At 46.9% G+C, this 27,922-nt stretch overlaps 1 protein-coding gene across 8 annotated transcripts in view; it reads right to left on the bottom strand.

Annotated features, from left to right (window-relative positions):
* The window catches only part of ZNF512 (zinc finger protein 512), a 97,976-nt gene that overhangs the window by 46,754 nt on the left and 23,300 nt on the right, over positions 1–27,922 (bottom strand). For 5 of the 8 annotated variants that reach the window (XM_075063521.1, XM_075063520.1, XM_075063524.1 and 2 more), the window contains exons 3-6: positions 20,101–20,297; positions 8,113–8,202; positions 3,045–3,131; positions 1,737–1,861 (exon numbers count right to left, since the gene is read on the bottom strand). In XM_075063521.1, the coding sequence (XP_074919622.1) occupies positions 1,737–1,861; positions 3,045–3,131; positions 8,113–8,202; positions 20,101–20,146 (348 nt within the window). In that variant the 5' untranslated portion in view covers positions 20,147–20,297. Of the gene's footprint in view, positions 1–1,736; positions 1,862–3,044; positions 3,132–8,112; positions 8,203–20,100; positions 20,298–27,922 lie in introns of those variants that run through there. The other 3 variants (XM_075063527.1, XM_075063525.1, XM_075063526.1) reach the window with 2 other exon arrangements.

Below are 27,922 nucleotides of genomic sequence, written 5' to 3'. Positions count from 1 at the left end.
GTCATTGATTTTTATCCACCCTGACAGCTGGGCATGGGGAAGGATTGGTCCCCACTGGAGTGAGGGAGGGGCCAGGGGTGAGATGAGCACAGTGGGGCATAGGCAGAGGATTAGTCCCTGCTGACTGGAGCAAAGCAGGGGCTGGGGGCAAAAACACAGTGGGGCGAGAGCTAGGGTTGCTCATTGGAGCAAGGGAGGGGCCAGGAGTAAACTGCAAGCGCAGCAGGGCTGGGCAGGGGGTAAACAGGATCCCCCACCACCACATAGAGCAGGTATTTACGTTCTCTCTGGTTCTAGCCCATTCTCTTCGCCTCTCTCTGCACCGAGCTGAGGGTGGGAGTGCAGGGTCTGGGAGGGAGTTGGGTGCAGGGGCAAGCTGGGGGTTGGGGTCTGGCCAGGAGCTAGAATGAGGGAGGGGGCTCAGGGTTGGGGCAGGAGGTTGGGGGGGGGGGAGAGGGCGCAGAAGCTCCCGTTTGGTGCTCAGGGTGGGGATGTGGGTGGTGCAGGTGTCAGGGCGGGGGGTTGGGAGTTTGTGAGGGGGGGTGCAGGGGTCAGGACTGGGGAGGTGGGCTGGGGTTGTGTGGGTGCTCCCAGCCCTCACCTTGAGCAGTTCATAGCAGGGGGCCAGAGGGGGTAGGCCCCGATTCCAGCCCCTTTCCCAAGGCCCTGCCCCCACCTCTTCTCCACTTCTTCCTCTCTCTCCTGAAAGTTATTAAATGTTCAGCGCCAAGGAACAGATGGGGTAGAGGACTGAATTTTCCACAGCCTCCCTCACAAAATATACCACCACTTTGCCTTTAGTTAATAATTATCCTTTTGAGGGGAAAACCAGGCACTTCTCTCTTTTTGCAAAGTCCTGTGACCTCTTTCAGCTAAAGAAAACTTGTGAGTGCAGGTGATGCAATAACTCTTTACCGCCCTTCCAGTTATAGTGGTGGAGGATGAGTAAAGGTGGGAGTGCAGTGTTAAGGCCCCCTGACCCCCAATGCCTGCACACTTCAGGGGACAGCAGCTGCTATTGGAAGGGGCATTTCCCTCACTAGTGTTAAGCCGCCCGATGCTCCCAGGATTTGGAGGGACAGCTTGGCTGCTACTCTAGCCCAGATTGGAGTTGGGAGGAAGGACACGGGTGCTCTTGTGCAAGGTCCCTAGCCCCCATTAGGAGTTGGAGCAAGGACAGGGAACCAGAGGCAAGGAGTGGGGAAATGGGAGGGGGGATCTGAGGGGGAGAGGGGTCCCGGCCCGGGCAGAGGGAGCAGGGGGAGGACGATGGGGAGGAAGATCTGGGAAAAGGGAGCAGCCTGAAAAAATATTGTTTCCTTCCGGAGAAGCAGACTCACCCTGCCCAGGGTCCAGGTGGTGGCGGCTGCTGCTGCTCCCCATCCCCCCAAACAGCTGATTGGGAGCATGGAGTGAGAGGAGGAGGGGCGAGTAAGAGGCGGGGGAGGAGCAGCTTTGGGCTGCGTGCAACAGAAAGACAGAGCCCCAGGCACAGCAGCACAAAGCTTCCCAGAGAAGAAAGGCTGGGCCAGGGCCCCTTTGGAGCGTGGGGCCGGTGCCAGTGGTGCCATTGTAAATCTAGATTGCACTGATTTACAGACAGACAAATGGATACCTCACACATTAATGCGACAGAAGGAAATGGTGTAGTTCTTGTTGGTCTGAAGGTTGTGTACTGCACTCATTAAGCTGGGGAAAAAGGGAATGGGAAGATGGTGCTATTCTGTCTCTCTCACCTGTCTGCAATTTGCCATATGTTTCTTCAGTCCCTCTACAGTCTTCCTGACCACAGCTCTGCATGTTGGACAGGTAACTCTGCCCTTACTTAGGATCTCCAGGTACCACTGTTCCTCCACACTGCCTGTCAGATCACAAGAATGGAGGCACAAGAGGAAAATCAAAAACAAAATGAAACACAACATAAGTTTTCTCTAGCTTTGGCAGAAGGGCTTTTCTTTAAGTTAATCGTTTGATTGCATTTCTGGGGAACAAATTCCCCATTCTGCTAACTAAATCTGAATGTTGTGTTATCTCCTCACCCCACCCCAGATCATTTACACTGGAAACTAGGAAGGGAGCTGAAGGAAGGAGAATTTCTGTGTGATTTCACTGCACATTAATAAATGGCTTTGCTACTTCATGCAAACATGGAATTGCTCCAGAAGACCACGCCACAAAACAGGCAAAGAAAAGCATACGGACAGGTGTGGCCTCCAGTCCCTGGCCCCTTTTGAGAATTAGCAGGAGAAGTTTCAGCTCCAAAGATTCTCTGGCCTGAAAATGTTTTCAGAGAATGAAAGCCAGAATTGGAATCCTTACGGCAATGTGCTCCAATACAGTTCCTCCTTATCTGTAACTCTAAAAGGTGCCCCCTTGAGACAGGGGGGAGGCTGTTGTGAATCAGACCATTAGATGGACCACTGGTCTGACCCAGTATGGCCGTTCTTATGTTCTTAATCATAAGGTCTTTTGAATAGGAGCTGAGAGTTGAGTGGGTGTAGTAGACACTCCACTGGTCACTCCGCTGATTGTAACAAAGACTGAATGTTATATAGTCCAACATTCTAGAACAAAGGTGTTACTGTACGGCTACAGACGGGGTTGCTTGAGCCTCTGGCTATCAGGCTACGGCGTGGGGTGATTTGTAGTAATGCCCTTATTCTGCTGAGTGAAAGAAATATGAATACTTTGCTCTCGTCGAGGCTGAAACCAGCTTGATGTATTTCCGCACAATTCAAGAAGTGATTCCCTCCCCAGGCGCCACTGAACGTGCATTGCCAGTACAAAGTCTAAATTTCCACACCTTAGAAAGGGAACATTACCACAGAATAGGTTTAATTGACAGAAAGTGGTAAAGAACAACACGCTGCAACCTCCACTATTAGATATTCCTACAATGCCATCAGGTCCAAATGACAATGGTATCCACACAGTTTTGCCAAAAGCAAAGTGACTGAGATCACAGAAAAACATTACCCAGGACTGACCACACAGAACTACATTCACCTCTTAGCTGTTGCATAAACACTGCTCGTCCCTCTTACCTGCTGCATAGGTTGGTGGCTCTTTCCGCACATAACGCCCTTTGGATGTGGGATTTTGTTGCACCCCAGCTCGTTGCTTTTTCCTTGCTAAAATTTAAACAATGAGAAAACCCATGAAACCTAATTCTGAAAACCCTCAGACAGAAAGTGGAGCTCGTGGAGCAGGGGCCCTATTCAAGATGCTGGCTTGGCAGGCAAGGACTGCAAGGGTCAATTTCTCTCTTCAGAGAACTGAAGTTTATTTACTGATTTTAAAATGGAGTCCATTAGCTCAGCACCCAAAGCTAGTTAAATATGGCTCAAGAAATAAAGACTATAAAACTCTACTGCACAAATGGAGATATAAAAGGCCTAAGTCAAGAGAGTGTGTGATCTATAGGACACCTGAAGTTCTTGCAGCTGGGACTCTAGTGTGCCCCATAGGAAGCAGGTTCCAAAGGTGGAGTTTTTTCTCTGAATCCTACACCACATAGCCCAGAGAATAAGCAACAGGAACACACAGGAAGAGCAGCCCAGGAGACTACAACCACTATAATGGGATGTGGGGAGAGAAGCATGAAAGGAACATAGAACTGTAAGGGACCTCCTGGATCATAAAGTCCAGTCCCCTCCTATAGCAGGAAACCCCATGATATAATTCTGTTCAGAAACTTATCAACCTCCATTGTAAAACTAGTTAGGAGCAGTAGGCAATACAGCCTATCAGGAAGCTGCTCCAGAACCTCACTGCTCTGATGGTCAGAAATCTTCTAATTTCCACATCAAATTTTAAAATGGTCAGTTTATATCCATTTGTTCTTGTGCCAACATTTACCCTCCCTGGCGTTTACCCCTTTGATGTATTTACAAAGCGCAACAATACTCCCTCAGCCTTCATTTTGCTAGGCTAAAGAAGCTAATCTTTTTTCATCTCCTCTAGTCAGACCTGATCACCCTCGCAGCTCTTCTCTGCACCTGTTCCAGGTCCACCTCATCTTTCTTGAAAATGAGCTACCAGAACTGCACACAGTTTTCCAGAGGCGGTATTACCAGTGCCTTGCACAAAAGTATTAATACCTTCCTATCCCTTCTGGAAATATCTCACTTCATGGCTGTGTGAACATCGGTGGCTTGTGGTCATTTTGAGACCAGTACATATATCCAGGTCTTTCTGCTCTTCTGTTGTTTCCAAATGAAGAGTTCCCACTTATAGCAGATATTTTTATTAGTTAGTAAATGCATGACATCGCTTTTTACTATTACATTTCATCCCATTTATATTTTTCCAGTCCTCAACATCACCCAAATTCTTCCTGTGTAATATCCCAATCCTCCTCTGTACTGATAATGCCTCACAACTTTGTACCATCAGCAAATGTCATTAACATAAACCTACTTTTTGTCCTAAGGTAATTAATGAAAATAATAAAAAAAGACTAGTCTCAAGACAGATCCTGGAAGAACTCCATTAGTTACCTCCCTCCAGCTGAACAGCTCTCTTTTCAGCACAACCCATTGACACATCCCTTTTAGGGAGTGGTTTTGGAGAGGAGGGATAGCTCAGTGGTTTGAGCATCGGCCTGCTAAACCCAGAATTGTAAATTCAATCCTTGAAGGGGCCATTTAGGGATCTGGGGCAAAAATCTGTTAGGGAGGACACTTGGTCCTGCTGTGAAGGCAGAGGACTGGACTCAATGACCTTTCAAGGTCCCTTCCAGCTCTATGAGATAGGTATATCTCCATCATAAACAAAACAAAAACATTTCCTTCCTCGCCTTACAATTCCTATGCCAATTCCCATCTTCTCCTTCTTACGTAATAATTCCCCAGGTGGTACCATGTAAAATTCCTTAATGAAGTCCAGACAGATTGGCTCTACTGCATTTACTTTGTTTAAGAAATCAGTCATCAAATCATAGAAAGATATCACATTAGCTTAGGATGATCTACCTTTGGAAACCCATGCTGCATTTCATCCTCTTTTCCATTTACCTCCATGTCCTTAATTAGTCTTTCTTCAAAATTTGTTCTAAAGCTTTACATACTGTGACAATGTATCCCATAATGCTTGAAGTTATGAATATTGGCTGTATACTTGCTTGATTTCTAAGTAAGCTTTGTAAGGCATTTGGTCAGCTTCTTTAGAAAGGAATTTGCAAAGTTATGTGCCCAATCAATAAGCACTTAAGGAACGATGCATCTTGGAAAGCTCCAATACACATAAGAAGTCTTCCTGGAGACATTCAAGATATCATGTGGGCAATGGTTTCTGCCTGTAAAAACTGTGAGTCATGTATGGACATGTGACTTGCCCAGGTGACTCCAGAACTCCATCTTGGAGCTGGACTTTGCATAGGAGAGAGAAGAGGGTCTCCACCCACAAGAGAAAGTTTATTAAAGCCTGTGGGAGACCCCTCCATTTGGTCTTCATCTGGCTAAAGAGAGCCTCTTCACCCCAAGGATATCTGAAAGAAACTGGAACGAAGGACAATAACCACAGGGGGTGTGAGTGATTGCTGGACCCAGACTATAAGGAGACTAATCTGTAAAAGGAAGCTTACTGGTGAGGTTTTTATCTGTACTCAGTTGTATTACTGTATTAGACTTAGATTTGCATGTTTTATTTTATTTTACTTGGTAATTCACTTTGCTCTATCTGTTAGTACTTGGAATCACTTAAATCCTACTTTCTGTATTTAATAAAATCACTTTTTATTCATTAATTAACCCAGCGTATGTATTAATACCTGTGGGGAGGGAAACAGCTGTGCATATCTCTCTATCAAGAGTTATAAAGGGTTTATACAGGATAAACGGATTTATTTGGGTTTAGACCCCACTGGGAGTTAGGCCTCTGAGTGTTAAAGACAAGAACACTTCTGTAAGCTGCTTTCAGTTAAGCCTGCAGCTGTTAGGGGACGTGGTTCAGACCTGGGTCTGGGTTTGCAGCAGGCTAGCGAGTCTGGCTCAAACCAGGCAGGGCATTGAAGTCCTAAGCTGCCAGGGCAGGAAAGCAGGAGCAGAAGTAGTCTTGGCACATCAGGTGGCAGCTCCCAAAGGGGTTCTGTGATTCAACCCGTCACACATATCAGTAATGTCAGATGAACAGGTCTATAGTTGCCCGGATTAACCCCTCCCCCCCCACACTTTCTTAAATATACATACTATATTTGTTATTTTCCAGTCATTTCCCCCAATTTGATAGATTAGGTGTTCTCAAATTGGGGGTTGGGACCCCTGAGGGGGTCATGAGGTTATTACATGGGGAGTCGCAAGCTGTCAGCCTCTACCCCAAACTCTGCTTTGCCTCCAGCATTTATAATGGTGTTAAATATATAAAGAAGTGTTTTTAATTTATAAGAGGAGGAGTGTCACATCCAGAGGCTTGCTATGTGAAAGGGGTCACCAGTACAAAAGTTTGAGAACCAATGTCCAAGATTAAAAATCCTTGCTACTGGACTTGCAATTTCATGTGCCAAATCACTCAGTATTTAGGGATGGAGATTCTCTGATCCCCTGATTTAACTCTTTGAGCTTTATTTCCACACTGGATGTGGTCATTTCCATTTGTACACACTCATTTCCACTAGCCATCCTGCCTTTGTTCCCATGTGCTACATTTTCATCCTTACTGAATACTGAGGCAAAGCATTGGTTTAGTTTTTTGGACCATACTTAGATTATTCTTAATCTTTCCTCCTTCCATAGTGGTTGCACTTCTTGTCTTTTCATTCTCTTTTATTTCTATGTCTAAAGAATTTGTACTGTTTGTTTTAATTTAATTTTTAATTCAGCCTGATTTTTGGCAATTCTCACTTTATCCCTATGTTTTGACCTCCACGACATACCTTTCTTTCCTGATCAATCCCATCCTCCATTCTTTCCAGGAAACTAATACTAAGGCCATTCAATGCTTCATAAACCGTAACCAACATTTTGAACTGTACCCAAGGGCAAGCAGCAGACAACTGCTATCAAGCTCCTCTGACAGTAGAAGTTCACCTCACTCAAGGACAGATGCTACATCCTGTGCCAGCAAAAACTTCTAGACTCTTCAAGGAGCCCCAAGTACAACACAGTGAAGTAATCTTTGAAAAGAAAGCAACTGATGTAGTAATATTTTAATTCTATTTGCTCGATTCAGGGATGTGACTAAGACATTTCTTGTACTTAAAATTCAGTTATTGTTTTAGAGAGACTACTTTCCTGAATAAGGTGCTGTACATTAAGACTGAAAAGACCACTGCATTTCATTGTATACACAGCTCTAGCTAAGAGCATAATAAATGCTCTGCCTTTGCTACAGCACAGCCAAGCCAATACCATAAAAAACTAGTATTGGAATAGCTTATCAGTGAGCACATGAGAGAAAAGGTTACAAATTATAGCCCACTTCTAGTCCTGAGTAACAAATCATGTATTTGACACCTTTTGGCTATTTGTGAAATTCTTGCATTTGTTCATTACAATGGTTTGCTGGAAAATCTGCAAATATTCTTGCTTTGCTGATCTTTTGCAAATTATAAACTGGAAGCGGGGGATTAAATTACTTCATAAATCATGTGGAGTATTATTATATTCAAGGCTGTAGAAATGCCTACAATGAAGATTACCTAACATTTTCCACAAGAACTGCCTAATTTCAGCTACAGTTTTCCCACCTGATTTGGAATAGCTCTAGCCTGTGATCTGGAATGGCAAGTGAAGTCCCAGAGGTGCCTTTTGCTTTTCTTGTGAAAATTCACCCATATTTGGCCAAGTTACAAAAAACATGGTAGAAAATCACCATTTTTAAAACATGGAAAATCAATTAGTTTTAATAGGCATATAAAAATGATGAATGCTTTTAATTTTCTGAAATTTCCATCTGCACTGTTCATGCTCCTAGGCTCTGCTGCAATTCCTGCATTATATCCATAAAATTGACACTGAGCTAGAGTAACAGACAGGGTTGCATAGGGCACAATCCCAACAGGAAGGTAGCCAAGAGCACGTGCAGGACCGTGGCTCCAGCAGCACATGGTAACAACATAAGAAGCTGACAGCGCACACAGGTCTGTGGCTAGCAACTACAAATTATTCATATTACCAGGAACTTTCTGCTTCTTTCTGGAAAATTCTTCATAATCTTCATCATCGTCTCGCTCAGATTTCCTCTTTCCTCTGGAAGGTGATTCTCCTTGAGGTGTCAGAGAATTAAGACAAGTCAGTCCTGCTGAGGGTCAGGGAGTGTAACATCACACCTAGCCGATCTCCATCTGTTGCTTCAGTTTCCCCTTATCTCCAGTGATGCTCTCTCAGTCTTCAGCAGGGTTTGGTTGCTGAGGTGACTTAGCCCTGTGGCCAAGTCCCAAAAAGTCCACACCCCTTGTGGAATATCAAAGTCCAAACCAACACAGAGCCAAAATAGTCTTCTGCCCTGCTATTAAGCTAGGCACAGCCTTTCCTTCCCAAGGGTCTATCTTCCCTTCCAACCCTGCCCTTCTCCTGGGCTCAGCTCAAGCCCCACCTGGGCTCTGTTCAGTCTATCTTCCCCTCCTTCTCAGGGGTCATTACAGCTCCCTGCTAGGTGGCAGCATGGGGGAACTCATATTCACCTCTTCAACGCATTCCCACTCCTGGGAACACAAACAACTAGGGTTTCTGCCTTCTGTCCCTCCAACCCACTGCTCTCTTCCTAATCTTTCACCCCTCCCAGATTCCCCTCAACACGCTCTTTTATACAGCACTGACTCCCAGGGCTGTTCTCTCTGCAGTCTCTCTGTGACTGAATCACCAGCTCCCCTTATTTCTCCACCATGCCTAGTTTAGTCATATGACTTCGCTTATTTCCTCCACCTAGTGTGATACAGCATGGCCAGAGGGCAGCATAAGAGTGTTAGCAGGGGGCCTTATTCCCTGCCAAGGGAGGAAGGTTTGCTTTAGATTAACGCTTTAGATTAACTAGAACAGCTGTGGCCAATTAGAGCACCTGACTCAGTTAGAGCTTAGACCTGACTCCAGTCAATGGATATAAACCCCTGCTTCAGTCATGATATAAACCCTGCTTCAGGGGGGTGGTAGTTGAAGGAGAAAGGTTGGATTGGAGCAGAGTGCAGATTGCAGAAGAGAAGAGTTTGTCCAGAGAGAAATAGAAGGTTTGGAGGAGTGCTGCGGTGGATTGGGAAAGCCCAACAGAAACCCTAGGTAAGGGCACCAGGCTTGTATAGAAGAGAGGCGAGAAGCCCTTCACAAGCTGACGGGTATGAGAGGGAAGTAACCCAGGGAAGAAACCGCTAGTCAAGTGGTTCACCACAACCCCAGGGCCCTGGGTTGGGACCTGGAGTAGAGGGCGGCCCAGGTCCCTCCCTCTCCACTCCCCTCCTCCAAGGACACTAGGGAGTGATTAAAGAACTGGTTCAGAGGCAAGCAATATCGCCCTGAACCTACCCCAGAGAAGAGAAAGCGCGAGACCAGAGAACAGTACCGGCAATTTGCCACACGTGGTGTCAGGGTGGGATCTGCGCGCTGGGGACATAGTCCAGGGGAGACATAACCCTCCCACCCTTAAGATGGACGACGTGGTCAAGGCCCTTATACATGCCACCGCGGCCCAGCAGGAGGCTACCAGGGTCCAGCAACCGCCCAACAAGAGGCGACTAGATTGCAGCAAGAGACTAATCAGCTGCTGCTGAGTCAGGCTGCTCAGGACCGAGCCCTGCTGAGAGACCTAATAAGCCAGATGAAGACCCTTATGGAACAGAATCACCACGGGGAAGGGACCCGGACCATACGGGCTAGCCATTACTTACAAAAAATGACCAGGGAGGATGATGTGGAAGCATACCTCCTGGCTTTTGAGAGAACAGCCCTGCGGGAGCCTGGCCCGAGAACAATGGTCTGGTATCCTTGCCCCATTCCTATGTGGGAAGCCCAGAAGGTCTATTACGATATGTCTGCAGAAGCTGCAGCAAACTATTCCCAGCTAAAGGCAGAGATCCTGGCCAGGTTCGGAGTGACAACGGCACTACGCCCAGAGGTTCCATGAATGGCGATATATGGAGGACAGACCGACACCCGAACGCAGTTGTTTGACTTGATCCACCTGACCCGGAAATGGCTGCGCCTGAAGCCATAGCTCTGAGGAGATGATGGAAGGTACTAATATTGGACCGTATATGCGGGGGTTACCACCAGGACTCAGGACTTGGGTGGGTCAGAATGACCCCTCTACCTATGATGAGTTGGTCTCCCTCGTGGAAAGACAACTGGCAGCCCGCGAACTGTTCCAGACTCCAAGCGGGAGACACGGCAACCCAGGAAGACAACCCAAACCAAGGCCCCGGACTGTCGAGAACTCTAGAAAAACTATAACCGGGAGGAACGACAGTGAGGAATGGCTCGAGGCCAGAAAGGGACTGGGGGTTTGGGAAGAGTGGTGGGGGGCGGCCAACTACCCCAGGCAGGGGGTGATAACCGGAATGAGGGGACGGGTGTTATGAATGTGGGGAATTGGGGCATATAGCAGCCCAATGTCCAACAAGGAGGTGCCTATGCAGTGTAATCTGGGGAGTTATGGGGAGCAATGGCCTGATCAACCTGGTAGGGGTTACATTGACCTCACATGGATTTACCAGACCAGTAAAAATGAATGGTATAAAAACCATAGCATTAATAGATTCGGGGAGTGCTGTCACGTTGGTCTCGGGAAAGTTGGTGGGAACAGACCAACTAACTCGGGCCAAAAGCACAGGGGTAACATGCGTACATGGCACCGTGAATTTTTACCCTACAATTCCAGTACGGATTGAAATCCAGGGGAATACCACCAGAGTTTCTGCAGGAGTAGTCCCAAGCTCCCTTATCCTGTTTTGATTGGGAGAGACTTCCCTGGGTTTGAGAACTTACTGACCCCGATAGAGGCAGAGAGGGTAGCAACCCCCAGGTTGAGACAGAGGCAACTAAAGATAGCCTCGCCCAATGTTTGCTGAATTTGCTCCAGAATTGTTCTCATCCCTGGAAAACCCCGCAGGGCTAGGCGAGAACGAAGGGCGGCTAAAAAGTTAGGGACCAGGATTCTGGCAGCTAATCAAAAGACTTCCCTTGTGGGTAGGCGAACCCGCCCAGGAACAAGGAGAAGGTTCGGTCACGGAGGACTCAGAGAGGTTCCTGGCCCAAGTGGGAGCACCCCAGGGGAAGAGTTGAAATAGGCCCCCTGGAATTAGGTCAGTTCAGCACTGCACGTGAGACCTTTGGGCAGGACCAGGCCGAAGATCCATTATATGCAAACGTGAGGGAGGAGGTAGTGGAAGTAAATGGAGTGCCTGTAGAAGAAAAGTCAAGCCCAAGGCCATATTACGTGCTCAAACGTGATCTGTTGTACAGAATAGAGCAAATACGAGGGGAAGAAGTAGAGCAACTCCTAGTCCCACGGAAACACATAAGGGCCGTACTAGAGTTAGCTCACAGTCATTTATTTGGGGGACATCTAGGGGTAGACAAGACGCTGGATAGAATACTAAGAAGGTTTTATTGGCCAGGAATACGAGCAGAAGTCCAGCAAGTTTACTGTTATCGCTTGGCCTCCTGCCCTGAACTGCCAGCTGCATAGCCCCCGACCTCACTTGCGGGCCCCACTAGTACCTTTACCTATTATTGATATCCCGTTCGAGAGGATAGCTATGGACATAGTGGCCCACTAGAAAAAGTCGGCACGGGCCACCGAAACGTACTAGTCTTTTGCTCTATGCCACACGATATCCAGAGGCCATCCCTTTAAAGAAACCCCACGTCTAAGGCAATAGCTAAAGAACTACTACAGGTTTCGCCAGAGTGGGCATCCCTAAGGAGATCCTGACAGACCAGGGAACCCGTTTACGTCAAAACTAATGAAAGACTTATGTGCCCTGCTCCGTATATACAAGCCATTCGGACCTCCGTCTACCATCCACAAACAGACGGACTAGTCGAAAGATTCAATCGAACCCTCAAAAGTATGATCCGGAAGGTAGTGTAGCAGGATGGAAAGGACTGGGACACTCTTTTGCCGTATCTAATGTTCGCTTATGGGAAGTTCCCAGGCGTCACAGGGTTTTTCCCTTTGAACTCTTATATGGACGCCACCCACGCGGGATATTGGATATCGCCAAGGAGGATTGGGAGGAACAACCCAACCCAGGAAAGAATATTATTGAGCATGTGACACAGATGCGAGAGCGGATAACTCGAGTAACCCCGATAGTACGGGAGCATTTAGAAAAAGCACAAGAGGCACAGCGGACATACTACAACCGTCGGGCGAAATGCGAAGATTTCAGCCGGGAACGGGTGATGGTGTTAGTGCCGACCACAGAAAGCAAACTCTAGCCAGTTGGCACGGACCATATGAGATAGTGGAAGCCATTGGAGAAGTGAATTATAAGGTTAGACAAACCAGACCGCCGGAAGCCAGAGCAATATACACATCAACTTACTGAAGCCCTGGCATGACAGAGAGACGTGTCTGGTCACTCGAGGAGCTCTACCTCAGGCAGACGGCCCACAGGAGCAGGTAAAGATATCTCCTGACTTAACCCCAGAACAACGGATGGAAGTCATTGAAATGATCCACCGGAACCAGGACGTATTTGTACCCAACCAGGTCGAACGGCACTAGTCAACATCATATTGTCACCAGCCCCGGAGTAAGGGTGACGATAAGACCATATCGAATACGGAAGCTAAAAGGGAAGAAATTAGGATGGAAGTGCGAAAGATGCTGGAACTCGGGGTCATTGAGAATCCCACAGCCAGTGGTCCAGTCCGATCAGCGATACTAGTCCCCAAGCCTGATGGCACCCTGAGGTTTTGTAACGACTTCCGGAAATTAAATGAAGTATCCCACTTCGATGCCTACCCGATACCACGCATTGACGAGCTGGTTGATCAGTTAGGCAAGGCCAAATACCTAACCACCCTAGATCTGACCAAAGGATATTGGCAAATACCCCTGGCCAAGGATGCCAGGGAAAGACTGCTTTTTCTACGGGGTATCTCCATGGCGTCGTCACTATCGCCAAGTCCAAAGACTGATGGCCACAACGAGCTTATTACGACCACGGGAGTGCGCACTATGCCTGTCCGGGGCTATCCATAGCTTGGGAATGGGACGACATAGTATACATAGCCCTGGATTGGAGACAACTGGACAAAGGGACAGCAGTGCTGGACGCTTGCGAAGGCTGTCTCACGCCGCTAATACCTCTGAAAATGCGTGATAGAATAGCTGAGGCAAATACCTCGGGCAGTCGTACGGAGAGGGGTGGTGATAGCCCAAATGGAACAAGGTGGAGCCAATACAAGATTGCCTCGAAACGATCCGCAGAAGCAGGTAGAGGCAGTTTTTGGGGTATAGTTTGGATACGATAGAGATTCATCCTTCATTTTGCCACAAGCGGGCCATTGAACGGATCTGATAAAAGGCTGCCGAGGCCACGAGATAGGAAGTGGACAGATGGCGCGGAACAGATTTGCAATGGTGCGGACAGCCCTATGCGCCATCACCAGAGTACTAATTGGCTCCCAGACTTCGAGAAGGAACTCGATCCTGCACGACGGAACGCACTCGGGTGGGACTCGGTCCGTCCTTCCAGAATGGTCAAGGGAGGAGGAGCAACCAAAGCATCTCGGTACACCTGTAGCCGTCCGACGAGCTACACGCTCTTGCTGGCTCCAGCAGGAGAGGGGAAAGGTTGGAGGGATCGGGAGAACCACCTGGTCACCCTTGTGTTTCTTTTCCTCGGACCCACAAATTAGTCGCCGCCCCGTCGCAATTCGCATGAAAAAGTGCAAAGTATGTCTTGGGCGGCATGTGATAGAGATCGGAGACACAGTGCGCAGACGCACCTACCGACTAGATTCCCTGGGGCGGGGTGGCTAAGCAGTTATAGCCTACAACGCGACTGATGCACGGTCTCCCGCTCGCGAGCGGACAATTTTCAATGGCAAAGAAGCAAGGGACCATGCACCACGCCTACACGCACGTAGATACCATCAATTTGTTGGGCCGCACTCTCGTTGCAGAGCCTGTTAGTTCCATTCGTGAACTGCCAGCATAGGGCTGAGAGAGCAACATACTGGCACACACAGCTGATTTAGGGGGTCGTCTCTCTCCATCCGCTACCCCGACCATCATGCATAAAGTGCCTCGCACCACCATACTTCCGATCGCATCTGTGCTACAGGATGAATCCAACTTGGTCGAACCATGCGAGGATCTTATTAGTCAGGAGTCTCGGCTGGTACGATGAGAGGTCAGTGCCCGCATGTGGCTCACGAGGGCAGCAATGAGAGAGTCTTGGGGAGGGTTGTATTCCCCTGCCAGGGAGCACACGTGCTGTCTGCCTGTTTCAAATTAACAGAAAAGCTGTGGCCATTAGAGCACCTGACTCCAGATTAGAGCACACTGACTCCAGTTAGGAGACACCTGACTGACCATCATGGGAGATACCGCCATGATTCAGTCAGACAGGGGTGGTACCTTTAGAAGCAGTACAGGGTTGAGCATGTGGGCGTAGCATTACATGTGACAGATTGCAGAATGTAAGGAACGAGGTTTGTCAGAGAGAGGAGTCAGAAGTGTTTGGTAAGCCACTGCTGTGAAAGTGATGGGAAGCCCACAGAAACTAGGTAGGGGGGCAGGTTGGTAGAGGGAATAAATCATGAAGAGCGAGATAAGATAAGCCCTCACAACTGACGGGTAACCTACTAGAGGCGCAATAGTGACATGCCCGGAGAAGAAACTGCTGAGTCATAAGTGGTTCACCACAACCGCCAGGGCCCGCCTGGGTTGGGATCTGGAGAAGAGGGGGGGCCCAGGGCCTGACTCCTCCTCCAAGGACACTAGGAGTGATTAAAACGGAGGTAAGCGGCGCCCTGAACCTACCCACGAGAAGCAGTATATAGCTGCGAGATTCCTTGCGAGAGAACAATACCAGGGCAATATGTGTCCAACAACTAGGGAGGCAAGAGCATAGAATTAGTATGCAGAGAGGTGGCCTCACTCTAAACATGGTGCCTGTGTTTTACACCTAAGCCATGCTACAACCGATCGGGCGTAGTTTATAATCGATTTTATTAGATACCGCAATTTGTCAGAGAAACGAATTGCGTATTCGAACACCGATTAATCTAAATCGATCATTATTCACCCTCTTCACTGCGCGGGCAGCACTCGAATGGTGACGCGGTAGCCATGTTGATTTCGTAAGGCCGCTCGTGAGATTTCTGGATGGAGTTTCCGCGCATCGCGAGATGTTATGGACGCTACGAGGGTTAGTTGATATTAAAGTGGAGCATCTAGATGAACGCGAATATAGGCGATCCGCTGACAACAATCGAGGATGTGTAAACGCGCCGAATATGCGGTCGTATAACGTGGCACGTAGAACAAGGAAGCGCATCTACTGTGCGACCGTGGAGGGCAGGAGTACAGTGACATGCAGCCAGAGAACAGTCAGAGATATGAAGGCCTCACAGACGCTCACAGCCGTAAGCAGTAAACAACCAGAAAAAAAAACAAAAAGCCCCACAAAATGCCAAACCCTCGGGGGGCCCTTTATTTTTAGGAAACAGGCTGAAGACTGGGCCCTGCCTACAATAAGAAATAACAAGCTGGGCCACCCTGTCCAACCCTCAGCTAGAGCTGAAACTGATTTGGTGGCTTAGTAAGATCCCAGAACCAGAAATGTTGTTTAGGTGTTGGATACTCCTTCGTAATGGATACTCAACCCATGCTTTGTCCCTAGGTTTCATAGTCGCCGAACTTGCATCAATCCTAACAAGGGAAGCCAGGAAGACTCAACAAGTGAAAGGGGTTAGTTAAAGTGGGGAACACTGAACCAGTGGTTGTTCTGTCAGGAAGGTAGAATTTTTGCCGGAACCTTGAAAAACTGGAAGTGGCCCGCACTGCTTCCCAGTTTCTATGCAGCAAAGAGAGAACCACATACACCCCACTGGCAGAACCAAGAGATGGAGAATGCACTGGAAAGTTGAGGAGACAGGAGCAAATAAAACACTGTCTGGAAGAGGTTTGCTCCTCTGGCATATGCATGGAAGGGGGCTCAGGAGAAAAGATGCAGGAGGAGCCCCTTATTTGGGATCTGAGGCCCATGTCCAGACAAGGAACTGGCAACCGCACTATAAACTGACCCTTCAGCTGCTGCTGCCAGAATTTTCTAGTCCATCCTGATGATTGCCTTGAAGGGTTTTAGCTGGGGGTGTATCGTGATGGCCAGTGGAGTCCTGTTGTTTCTTTCCTTGGGGGGGTTTTAATAGTTTGCAGTAAGGGCTTCAGGTCAAGTCTGCTCATGTTGATCTGTTTTCCTTATTTCTCGTGCGGGTATATGATAGTTTGAAGATGCTTGGTGGAGATCTTTGAGGTGTCGGCTCTGTTGAGGGTTAGAGGCAGAATCGCGGTTGACCTCAGTGCTGGCTGTAGATCAATGAGATCGTGGGCGGGTGACTTCGCTGCCCGAGATGAAGCTGGAGGCATGAAGGTAGGCATAGCAGTTCGGTAGTTTTCGATTATAGGTGGTGTTAACGTGACCATCACTTATTGCACGCGTGGTCGCTAGAAAGTGGACCTCCCGTGTAGATTGGTCAGGCTGAGGTTGATGGGGACCCGCCAGCCTGGAGCTGTGAAATTGTTGGTGGACCTTTTTCCATAGTAATCCCTTCCCATGGGGTTCCGAATGATGAGATGTCATCAATGTAGCATAGCGGAGATAGCGGAGTGCTGGGTGGCATAGGGTCTGAGGAGAGAGTCACACCGCACCTCAAACGTCTACTCAGCGACACGTGCAATGACCCGAGAATGATGGGGCATCCAGGATTTCCGGGTTTGTGGATCTTGGGTAGCTAGACCAGAAATAACCTGAGTCTGGGCTCTAAGCGTATCTTGATTTGTTCCGGTGTTAAGTGTGGGAGTGTCCTGATAGATGGTGCAGTGTTCTTAGTGTATACCCTCAGTGGGATCTGAGGATGGCCTGTAGAATTGTATTGGAGAGTGTCTGGCCCCGCCTCCTATTGGTAGTCACCTGTTAAGATGCCGACAAATCTTTATCAGCCTAAACATTGATGATAAGTCAGGGTGGTTTCTGAAGGGCTGTGGCATGCAATTGAGCTTCTGCAAAGACTTAGTTTATGAGGCCAGCGATGTTGTTTTTTCCCATCGATTTCTGCTGTGCACGTCGGGGAAGAATTCAATGTATATGGTCCAGGCATGGTCATTTCGACCCATCAGGAGGAGTCCGTGTGACGCTTCTCTTCTTCGTTCGTTTGGTGGGAGGGTACTGTGTATATGCACTGTTCAGTGTTGTCCTGAAGTTCTGTGAGTCAGAGATGGCCGAAAGTAGTCGCACCTTCTTAGGTTCGACAATTTGGCCCATCACTGGGGCAGAGTATTGTAGATTAACATCAATGTATGTTGGGGACAGCAGCGGCAAAGAAAGAGTCTACCAGGCCACGGAGATAGCAGACACATAACTGGTATCATTTGTTCTTGGGCGTGGGGCTCGAAGATGTATAAGTTAGGACTGTGTACAGCTAAGAGGATATAGCCTGTGGGAGCGGTTAGGGGTACCCGCCTCGAACAGTTGTGGCCAAGTAGCTGGGGCCCCATTATCTTCGCAAAAAGGGAGGACAGTATATGTGTTGGACAAAAGCAGACCGCACATCTGAGTGTCAAGAGACAAGCTTAGGAGTCCTTTTTCCCTGGATATGGTATGCTTGTAGTTGTTCTTTGTGCGTCTCTGACAAAGGGGTGAGAAGCTCACAAGACTCCCATGGTCAGTTCCTAAGGATCTGCTCAGTCACTGGGTACTCTCTAGTGCAATGTTGAAGTCTGTTTGTATGAGAAGATTTTAATTGGTAATTTAAATGAGAGTCTCCAGCGTTGGAAGAGCTTCTTACTTTTTTTTGAATGTTTTCCTGTTGCCTGTATAGGGACGTGATTCAGATGGTTCTCAGTTCTTTCCTTCTCTTTGATAAGAGTAATGGGAAATCCTTTCAACCTGTGGTCTGTGTAGTAATTATATAGCAGTGGATTTTTTTTTTTTACCCTACCGCATGACCACATGGCTACCTTCATGCTCCCTTCCATCCGGCATCAATCCACACGATTCCATATGTCTAACAGCCAAGCACTGAGGTAACAAACCCATCTGCGCTCTACATCAACAGCACAACCAACACTACAATCTTGCTCCACAGTACATTCTCAAAATCATTAAAAAAAGAAATACCTAAAACAACACAGGACAAGGAAACAGATCAACAGAAAGGGCAGACGTGGATAACTGGAAGGCCACCGCCTACTGGCAAGCAACCAAAAAAAAACACAAGAAAATAAAAAAAAAAAAAGAAATAAAAAAAAAAAGAAGGTGTGGGGGGGAAATAGGAGGCAGTGATCAAAAAACACACAACAGACGTTCCACGGCCATGCACATGAGCAGCCCCCAGCTAAAACCCCTCCAATTGCAATTATCAGGGATCACAGCACCCCATTTACCCTGGGACAATTTGATCCCAGCACACACATTTGCTTCATTTCACCGACCCCGACCACAGGACAGAGGTGAGGCCTGGGTGGCAAGCCAGTCCTGCCCACAGACAACCTGCCAACTAAAACGTATTCTCACCAGTACTGCACATGCAGCCATAGTAACTCAGCTCAGGAACCAATCCATGCACAAACCTCGATCCAATTCTGGCCCACATTCTACACAGCAACACCATCAACAGGACGCTAACAGATCAAGCCAACCCCATCACCGGTTCATTCACCTGCCAATCCACCATGTATCATCATGCCAGGACTGCCCCTGCTGGCTAGTACATCGCAAACTGGACATCTTACGAAAAGGATAATGGAACACAATCAGATATCAGGAATGGCAATATACAAAAACCTGTAGGAGAGCACTTTCAACTTCCCTGGCAACTATACAGAACTTAAGGTGGCCATCCTGCAGCAACAAAACTCAGACCAGACTCACAAGAGAAACTGCTGACTTCAGTTCATCTGCAAATTGCCCATCACCAGCCTGAAACAAAGACTGTGATGGCTTGCCGCTACAGAACCATTTCTCCCTCTTGGTTTCACACTCACTGCTAGAACCGGGCTCATCCTCCCTGATTGAACTAATCTCGTTATCTCTAGCTTGCTTGCTAGCATATATACACTGCCCTGGAAATTCCAGTTTAAAAAAATTTTTTTTTTTTTTTTAAAAACAGTGCATCGACGAAGAGGGGGGGGGGGGGGGGGGGGGGGGGGGGGGGGGGGGGGGGGGGGGGGGGGGGGGGGGGGGGGGGGGGGGGGGGGGGGGTGGGGGGGGGGGGGGGGGGTGGGTAATTACCACGAAAGCTCATGCTCCAAAACGTCTGTTAGTCTATAAGGTGCCACAGGATTCTCTGCTGCTTTTACAGATCCAGACTAACACGGCTACCCCTCTGATGCAGAACCTTCTCAGCCAAGTTCATGCCTCCTTTCACACTGCCCCCGTTTTCACCCAGTACAGATACCTAAATATCAGAGGTCTTCCCCTAACAGGTTTCATCTCATGGGATATGACATGCAAGATGCATTAGTACATCCACACAAAAGGCCTTAGTCCATTCTAAATCAGAAAACAACAGATGTTAGAAATGGAAAGGACAACTTGGTGCCAGTTTCTAACCCCCAGGTCCACTGCTGGCTTGCTCTCTTTTGCATATGTTCTAGTGTTATTTCTATTTTCTAGCCTAGTTTTAAAATTCCTATGCAAAGCATTCTCCTGAAATACTGGTAGAGCTCTCACCCACAGATAAAGCAGACCTGTAGTCATAGTTTCATTGATCTTAAAGGTCAGATTATTTAGCCTGACCTTCTGCACAAAACTGACCATAGAATTTTACCAGTAAGTTCTGCAGTGGAGACAGTTATTCTTCCGTAGCCTACAAAAGACACTATTGAGACCATAACTTGTGGTTGAACTGTAGCATATCTTTCAGAAAGACATTCAATTTTGATTAAAAGAATCAGTGAAGACAGCTGTGCCCAGTACTAAGGGCTCTAAAGTACCTTTCTTCTCTGAGGATTTATTAATATTGGTTTTTATTCCCCTCATTTCCAGCCAGTCAGTGGGTCTGCGAATAGCCCGCTTGCCCACAGATTCTGAGCTCCCGTTCACTCGACCTTTGGAATAGGTAGAAGAAGAATCACTGAAGCACTCATTGTTATTGTCCGCCCCTACGAGACTAGTTTCAAACTCCTCGGACCTAGAAAAAAAAATCCTAGATATAAAACAAACAATCATCAAGATGGGTTCATGCACACATGCCGATACAATGAGTCTCATGACAGAGCATGCTGCTTTCATCTTCACAACCAGTCTTCAAGCCCACCCCACAGTTCAGTAAACCTTCTAATTTCTTTTTTTACTAATAGTAATGTAGTGTCTAGGAAACCAGTCATGGACCCGGACCCCAGTGGGCTACCCACTGTACAAACACAGAAAAAGAAGGCAGTCTCTGCCCCAAAGAGCTGACAATCTAAGTATAAGACAGGAGATAATAGATGGATACAGACAGACAGGGGAATACAAGGAAACAGAGACAAGATAGAATACAGTCTGCAGGACAGACATCCTGAATGTTGTATACTGTGTTGTTGGTGCTGTGGTCAGTTTCAGGATACGTGAGAGACAAGGTGGGTAAGTAATATCTTTTAGTAGACCAATTTCTGTTGCTGAGACAGACAAATTTTTGAGCTACACAGTGCTCTTCTTCGGGTCTGTGAAAGGTACTAAGTTGCTCCTGGGGGAATTCTGCACCACTGTGCAATGCATAATTTGGTCAGAAATTAATGATGTACATGCAGAATTTCATTTTTCTCCCCACAGAAATGGGCTGCAGACTGCCACTAGGGGCCGCTGGACCCAGAAGAACTCAGCTCACAAATAGAAGACACTGCTGGGAAGGGAAGGGAGCTGGAGGGTTCTCAGCAGCTACAGTTTTCAACATGCCCTGAAGGAAGGAAGCATCCTGCAGGAAACTCCATACAAGCCCAGGACTCAGCACCTGGCTGTTTCTTCCTCTGGCTCCCTGAGCTCCGTGTGTGGGGGGGAGGGGAAGGGGAGGGAGTCCACAGCCGGGCTCTGAGGAAGAGGGGATGCAGTAATAAGGACTGCAGGGTGCCTCGCAGCTGGGCTCTGTGGGAGAGGGGGCAGAGAAACAGAAACTGGGTTGCTGTAGGGGTTTCTTTAACTCTACTCCTGGAGGAATTTGTGTGTATGTGTGGATTATTACAGACATGCTGACAGTTATTTTGAAATAGATTACCAAAATAATTGAAACTGGCATGATTGCACAGAGTTATTTGACAAATAAAATATTCAGAATTTTAAAATATAGTGTGCAGAATTTTTAATTTTTTGATGCAGAATGCCCGCAGGAGTATAAGAGTATCACAGCTAAATACAGTAACTCCCCACTTAACGTCATCTTGCTTAACGTTGTTTCGATCTTATGTCCCTGCTCAATTTGCTATAACGTTGTTTGGCTGCCTGCTTTGTCCACAGCTGGCAGCCCCCCTATCAGCTCCCCATGCCCTCTGCACCTCCTGCCGGAGACCCCGCAGATTATTACCAACAAAAGGTTACATAGACAGAAGCACCGATGTGGACAGCACTATGTTGGTGGGAGATGCTCTTCTGCCGACATAGCTACCGCCGCTCATTGGGGGTGGTTTAATTATGTCAATGGGACAGCTTTCCTCACTGGCACAGAGCGGCTACATGAGAGATCTTACAGTGGTGCAGCTGCATTAATACAGCTCTGCTGCTGTAAGGTCTCTAGTGTAGACCTAGCCTAAAAATTATGGTCTTAATAAAGCACTGGATTTATGGCTTATTTTGTCCTATGACTACAGGGGTGTTAACAGACCACTTCACTTTGAATGGTCCCTTGGAATACGTATTTAGCTGCAACACTCTGAGTACCTTTCCCAGACCTGAGGAAGAGCTCCGTGTAGCTTGAAAGCTATTACCTCCCCCACCCTGTCTCTCGCACATCTAAAAGGAAGTTATTGTTCTACATACACTTCACAGATATTAAGGAGAGCTACACAAGTGCATTTGAAGCAGGGGTGTGTGTGTCAGCCTAGCCCTTAAATACCCTGAGCAGGAGTGGATCCACCTAATTCATAGAATATCTGGGTTCGAAGGGACCTCAGGAGGTCATCTAGTCCAACCCCCTGCTCAAAGCAGGGCCAATCCCCAGACAGATTTTTGTCCCAGATCCCCATAATGGTCCCCTCAAGGACTGAATTCACAGCCCTGGGTTTGGCAGGCCAATGCTCAAACCACTAATTCATTACAGCTTCAAAATCTTCAGAAGAGAATGTTTACTCTCCAGACGATCTTTAACACTTTTCATCCTTGGCAGAGGCCAGGGTCATGGGCCTGAGTAGGCATCTGATAGAGGTCTGTTGGTTAGTGCCTTGGTACAGGTCACTTGGAGCTTTCATCAGCACTGTCGTTTGCAGTCTGAGTGGTCAATAGCTCCCTGGTGGTGAAGAGCGGAGCTGCACTGGCTAGGCAGGGAGATTTGGTATAAAAAGTCATGTGCTAGGTGAACCCAAAGGCCACAAATAGATAGATGCATCTAACAGTGGAGTTCTGGAGGGCGTCACTGGGGACTCTGTGCTTGAAGGTAGTGGGACTGCGTGAGTGGTGTGTTTGGTCTGTCTGTGGGTTGGTTGTTTGACTGTTTATTTGCTCTCTGTGTACAGGCTGCATAGCTGGGTTGTGGGCCCTTGAGTAAGTAGATGAGACAGGTTTGTTTGCTGGTGCCTTGGTAAAGGCCACACAGCTCTAACCCTTGGAGCTTCGATCAACTCTGTTGTTTGTGGTCTCTGAGTGGTTAATTGCTCCTTGGTGGGGAGGGGCAGAGCTAAGCAAGGAGATTTGGACTATAGGTCACTTGTCAGGTGAACTTGAGAGCCATAAACAGAGACAGCTAACAGGGAGTTTCAGAGGGCATTTGGAAAGGGAATGTGAGCAAGTAGAAATGCTACTGACAATCAGAGAAGCTGAGGACATCCCAGACAGTTAGGCTCAGGAAGCATCAGCATCCCTGATTCAAGAAAGAAAGGAACTTGCCACTGAGGAGCTGGAGAGAGAGGAAGTCAAAAAGGAGGCCTTGGAGCTCATAACCACTGGAGGCAAGAGGTCAAAGGGACATTCTACAGGACTGTAAGGAATTCCACAGCTATGTTTCCAAATGATACCACATCCAAAATAAGGAAACTGTGGACGACACCTCTCATGATCCAGTTGGTCCAAGGGAATGGAGAGCTGTATGGGACACACCTGTGGCAAACAGCTCAGCCTAACCTATAAGAAAAAAATCACAGAGTCCTCCAACTGTCCAAAGAAGACAGACTATCTTTGTTGGAGATTCAATATGCAGAAGAATCCAAACATTCTGCAAGGAACAGGCAAACAATAGGACAGGCTTTTGAAGTCAACAGGATCGGATCCATTGGTGTTGTTTCATATCTGCAGTAATGACCGTGTGTCACGGGATATCTTGCAGATAATAGATGACATCAAGGAACTTAGAAGCTTGCTGAAGAAGAATGACCAAGAGATCTTCTCTCAGATCCTTCATGTCCTACGAACAAAGGAAGGCCTCAGGCAGAAGATTCTGGAAGTGAACCACTGGCTATGTAGGTAGTGGAAGGTTTTGGTTTTGTGGAAAGTTGGTCTACCATCTACGTGGTGAGCGGCTGAATAGTTTGGAAGGAAGACAGGCTGGCTGGAGTAGTCAGGAGGACATTAAACTAATAACAAAAGGAGCAGGGGAGTGGAGGGGGTAAAAAGAGGGAAGATACGAGCACTCAGCACACAACTGAAATGTTGAGAACAAAATTAATTAAGGAACCAAAGGACATGAAGAGAAGAAATTAGGGCTGTCGCGGGATTAAAAAAATTAATTGCAATTAATCATGCTGTTCAACAACAATAGAATACCATTTATTTAAAATATTTTTGGATGTTTACTACATTTTCAAATATATTAATTTAAGTTACAACTCAGAATACAAAGGGCACAGTGCTCACTTTCTATTTATTTTTTATTACAAACATTTGCACGGTAAACAAAAAAATTGTATTTTTCAATTCATCTCATACAGGTACTGTAGTGCAATCTCTATTATGAAAGTTGAACTTACAAATGTAGAATTATGTAAAAAAAGCTGCATTCAAAAACAAAACAGTGTAAAACTTCAGAGCCTACAAGTCCACTCAGTCCTACTTCTTGGTCAGCCAATTACTCAGAAAAACAAGGTTTGGTTACAATTTGCAAGACATAATGCTGCCTGCTTCTTGTTTACAATGTCACCTGAAAGCGAGAAAAGGTGTTTGCATGGCACTGTTGTAGCTGGCATTGCAAGATATTTATGTGCCAGATGTGCTAAAGAGTCATATGTCCCTTCATGCTTTAACCACCATTCCAGAGGACATGCTTCCATGCTGATGATGAGTTCTACTTCATAACAATCCAAAGCAGAGCGGAGCGATGCATGTTCATTTTCATCATTTGAGTCAGATGCCACCAGCAGGTGGTTGATTTTCCTTTTTGGTGGTTCAGGTTCTGTAGTTTCCGCATCTGAATGTCACTCTTTTAAGACTGCTGAAAGCGTGCTCCACACTTCGTCCCTCTCAGATTTTGGACAGCACTTCAGATTCTTAAACCTTGAGTCGAATGCTGTAGCTATTTTTAGAAATCTCACATCAGTACCTTTTTTTGCATTTTGTCAAAACTGCTATGAAATGTTCGTTTTAAGAACATGTGCTGGGTCATCACTCAAGACTGCTATAACATGAAATATATCCAGAATGCGGGTAAAACAGAAGATGACACACAATTCTCCCCCCAGGAAGTACAGTCACAAATTTAATTGATGCATTATTTTTTTAACAAGCATCATCAGAATGGAAGCATATCCTCTGGAATGGTGGCCGAACCATGAAGGGGCATACGAATATTTAGCATATTTGGCATGTAAATACCTTGCAATGCCAGCTATGAAAGTGCCATGCGAACGCCTGATCTCACTTTCAGGTGACATTGTAAATAAGAAGCAGACAGCAGTATCTGCTGTCAGTATAAATAAACTTGTTTGTTTTAGCAAGTAGCAGAATAAGATGTAGGACTGAGTGGACTTGTAGGCTTTAAAGGTTTACACTGTTTTGTTTTTGAGCGCAGTTATGTAACCAAAAAAAATAATCTGCATTTGTAAGTTACACTTTTACGATAAAGAGATTGCACTTCAGTACTTGTATGAATAATAATATATTTCTTTTGTTTATCATTTTTACAGTTTGCACTTTAGTACTTTTATGAGGTGAATTGAAAAATACTACACCTCTACCCTGATATAACACGGTCCTCAGGACACAAAAAAATCTCATTGTGTTATAGGTGAGACTGTGTTGTATCAAACTTGCTTTGCCCCTCCCCCCGGTTCCCTGACCGCCCCCTCCAGAGACTCCCGTTCCTAATCACCCCGCCGGATCCCACCCCTACCAACCCCCGGTCCGGATGCATTCCGACCCTATCCCCTCCCCTCCCCCGCCCCTGTCAGGCACTCACTGGCAGCAGTGGGAACGCAGAGTCAGCCCGGCCCCCCAGGTCCGTTCCAAACGTTCCACCAGGCTTCCCAGTGCGGCGCTCTGCTTCCGCCGTCTGTGAGTGCAGGGAGTTTTGGGGAAAGAGTGTCTCCCGCACTCACCTGCGTGGGAAAGCACCAGCGATGCGGCCCAGCCTGCTACCGCTTGCCTTGCTCCGAGCCCCAGCCATGTCGCTGGGCGACAGCTGGGAAAGTCCTGCACTGCTTGTTCTAGCTACTAGCACATTTCTACCACTCTATTCTGCCTAAAGGTTCAGAAAAGGCAACTAAAATGATTAGGGGTTGGAGAGGGCCCAACGAGAAAGATAAAGACTTGACCTCTTCAGCTTGAAAAGAGGGACTAAGGGGGATATGAAAAGGTAGTACCGTGTATAATTCAGAGTGATGTAGAGAAGGATTAGGAAAATATTTACTTATTCAGAGCTTTAGCGCGGATAGGGTAAAAGATACTGTCTGTTCCTAGCCGTCGTTTGCCGTTTGCGCCCCCTCAGCTTCCCGATGTCCACTGTATATGTTCGCCTTCACAATCTCCTCAGGAAAGGATTTCCGCAAGGTGACTGTAATGTGCTGCCGATGAAGAACCTTCCTTTTAACTTGTTTTAACTGACGCCTATTTAAATTATTTGGGACCTAGTTCTTGTTTATGAATATAATATTAACTTTGCCTTATCCCTTTCTTCAACGTCACTCATGTTTTATATCCTCTATCAGTATCCCCCCTAGTCCCTCTATTTCCAAGCTGAAGAGGGCCTGCCTCTTTCATCTTCCTCATAGGACCTCTCAAACCCCTAATCATTTTAGTTGCCCTTTTCTGAACCTTTTCTAGCGCTAGAATATCTTTTTTGAGGTGAGGAGACCACATCTGTACACAGTATTCAAGATGTGGGCGTACCATGGATTTATATAAGGGTGATAATATACTCTCAGTCTTATTCTCTATCCCCTTTTTAATGATTCCTAACATCCTGCGAGGATGGCCCCCATACTCACCTGCGGCGGGAAGCGGACTGCTGCAGCTGGAAGCTGGCAGAGTGGAGCGGGCTGGGGCCTGGCTGCTCCGCTTCCGCTTCCAACGTTGCTGGTGAGTGTGTGTGATGGGGGAGAGAATGATCCCTTTCCCCAAACCCCCTCCCCCAAGCGACACGGCTGGGGCTGTGGCAAGGAAAGCAGAGTGGGCTGCTCCTGGCCCCCCGCTAATCCCCTGGGCCACTCTGGGACTGCGGGACCCCCAAAAGTGCCCTCCCACAACTTCTGCCCCCCAGATCCTGGGGGGAGGGGAAGCCCCTGACCACCTCGAGACCCCCTGCCCCTTATCAAACCCCTCGGCCCCGGTCTAGCCTGGCACCCTTAACATGCTGCTCAGAGCAGCGTGTCAGAGCTTTACCATGTTGTATGCGAACTAGTATTATATCGGGTTGTGTAATATCAGGGTAGAGATGAATATCTTTTGTTTATCATTTTTACAGTGGATATATTTGTAATGAAAAATAATATAAAGTAAGCACTGTTCTCTTTGTATGCTGTGTTGTAATTGAAATCAATATTGAAAATGTAGAAAAACATCCAAAAATATTTAATAAATTTAAATTGGTATTCTATTGTTATAATTGCGATTAATTTGGAGGGGGAGGAGCACTATGTCCAAAATGGCATTTCCTCTTTCCTATTACTGATAACCAGGAAGAAAATTATCTTGAATATTTACGAATCAATGTCCTAACAGTTAGAGCGCAACATGGGGTATTGATCTGTGTCTGCTACAGACCACCAAATCACACTAGTGAACAGGATGAATGGGTCCTATAACGTGTAGGAAAAAATAGCTGTGTGATCCTGGGATACTTCAGTGTGAGTAATGTATGCTGGAGGTCTCATGATGCCAGTATTAAAACATCCTTGGTATTTCTAAATTTCCTAACCCAGAAAGCATTATATCCAACATGAAAGCAGTCTATATGAGACCTCATCTTGACAGTTAAAGAGGATCACAGAACTAAAAATTAACAATAACTTCAGTACAAGTTATCATGACTTGATCACATTTATGTTCTGTTTGCACACTAAAGTCCAGACCAATGATATACATATATATGCCTGGGGCTTTAAAAGAACCAATTTCACAAAGCTGAAAACAATTATGAGCCAAATCAACTTGGAGGAAGAATTTAATCAAAAAATGTGACTGGTCATTTGGAATTGTTTAAGA

Source organism: Chelonoidis abingdonii, chromosome 3, assembly GCF_003597395.2.
Source record: "Chelonoidis abingdonii isolate Lonesome George chromosome 3, CheloAbing_2.0, whole genome shotgun sequence".
NCBI lineage: Eukaryota > Metazoa > Chordata > Testudines > Testudinidae > Chelonoidis > Chelonoidis abingdonii.
The sequence above is the reverse complement of the archived record's forward strand: the minus strand, read 5'-3'. Positions and strand labels throughout refer to the sequence as shown.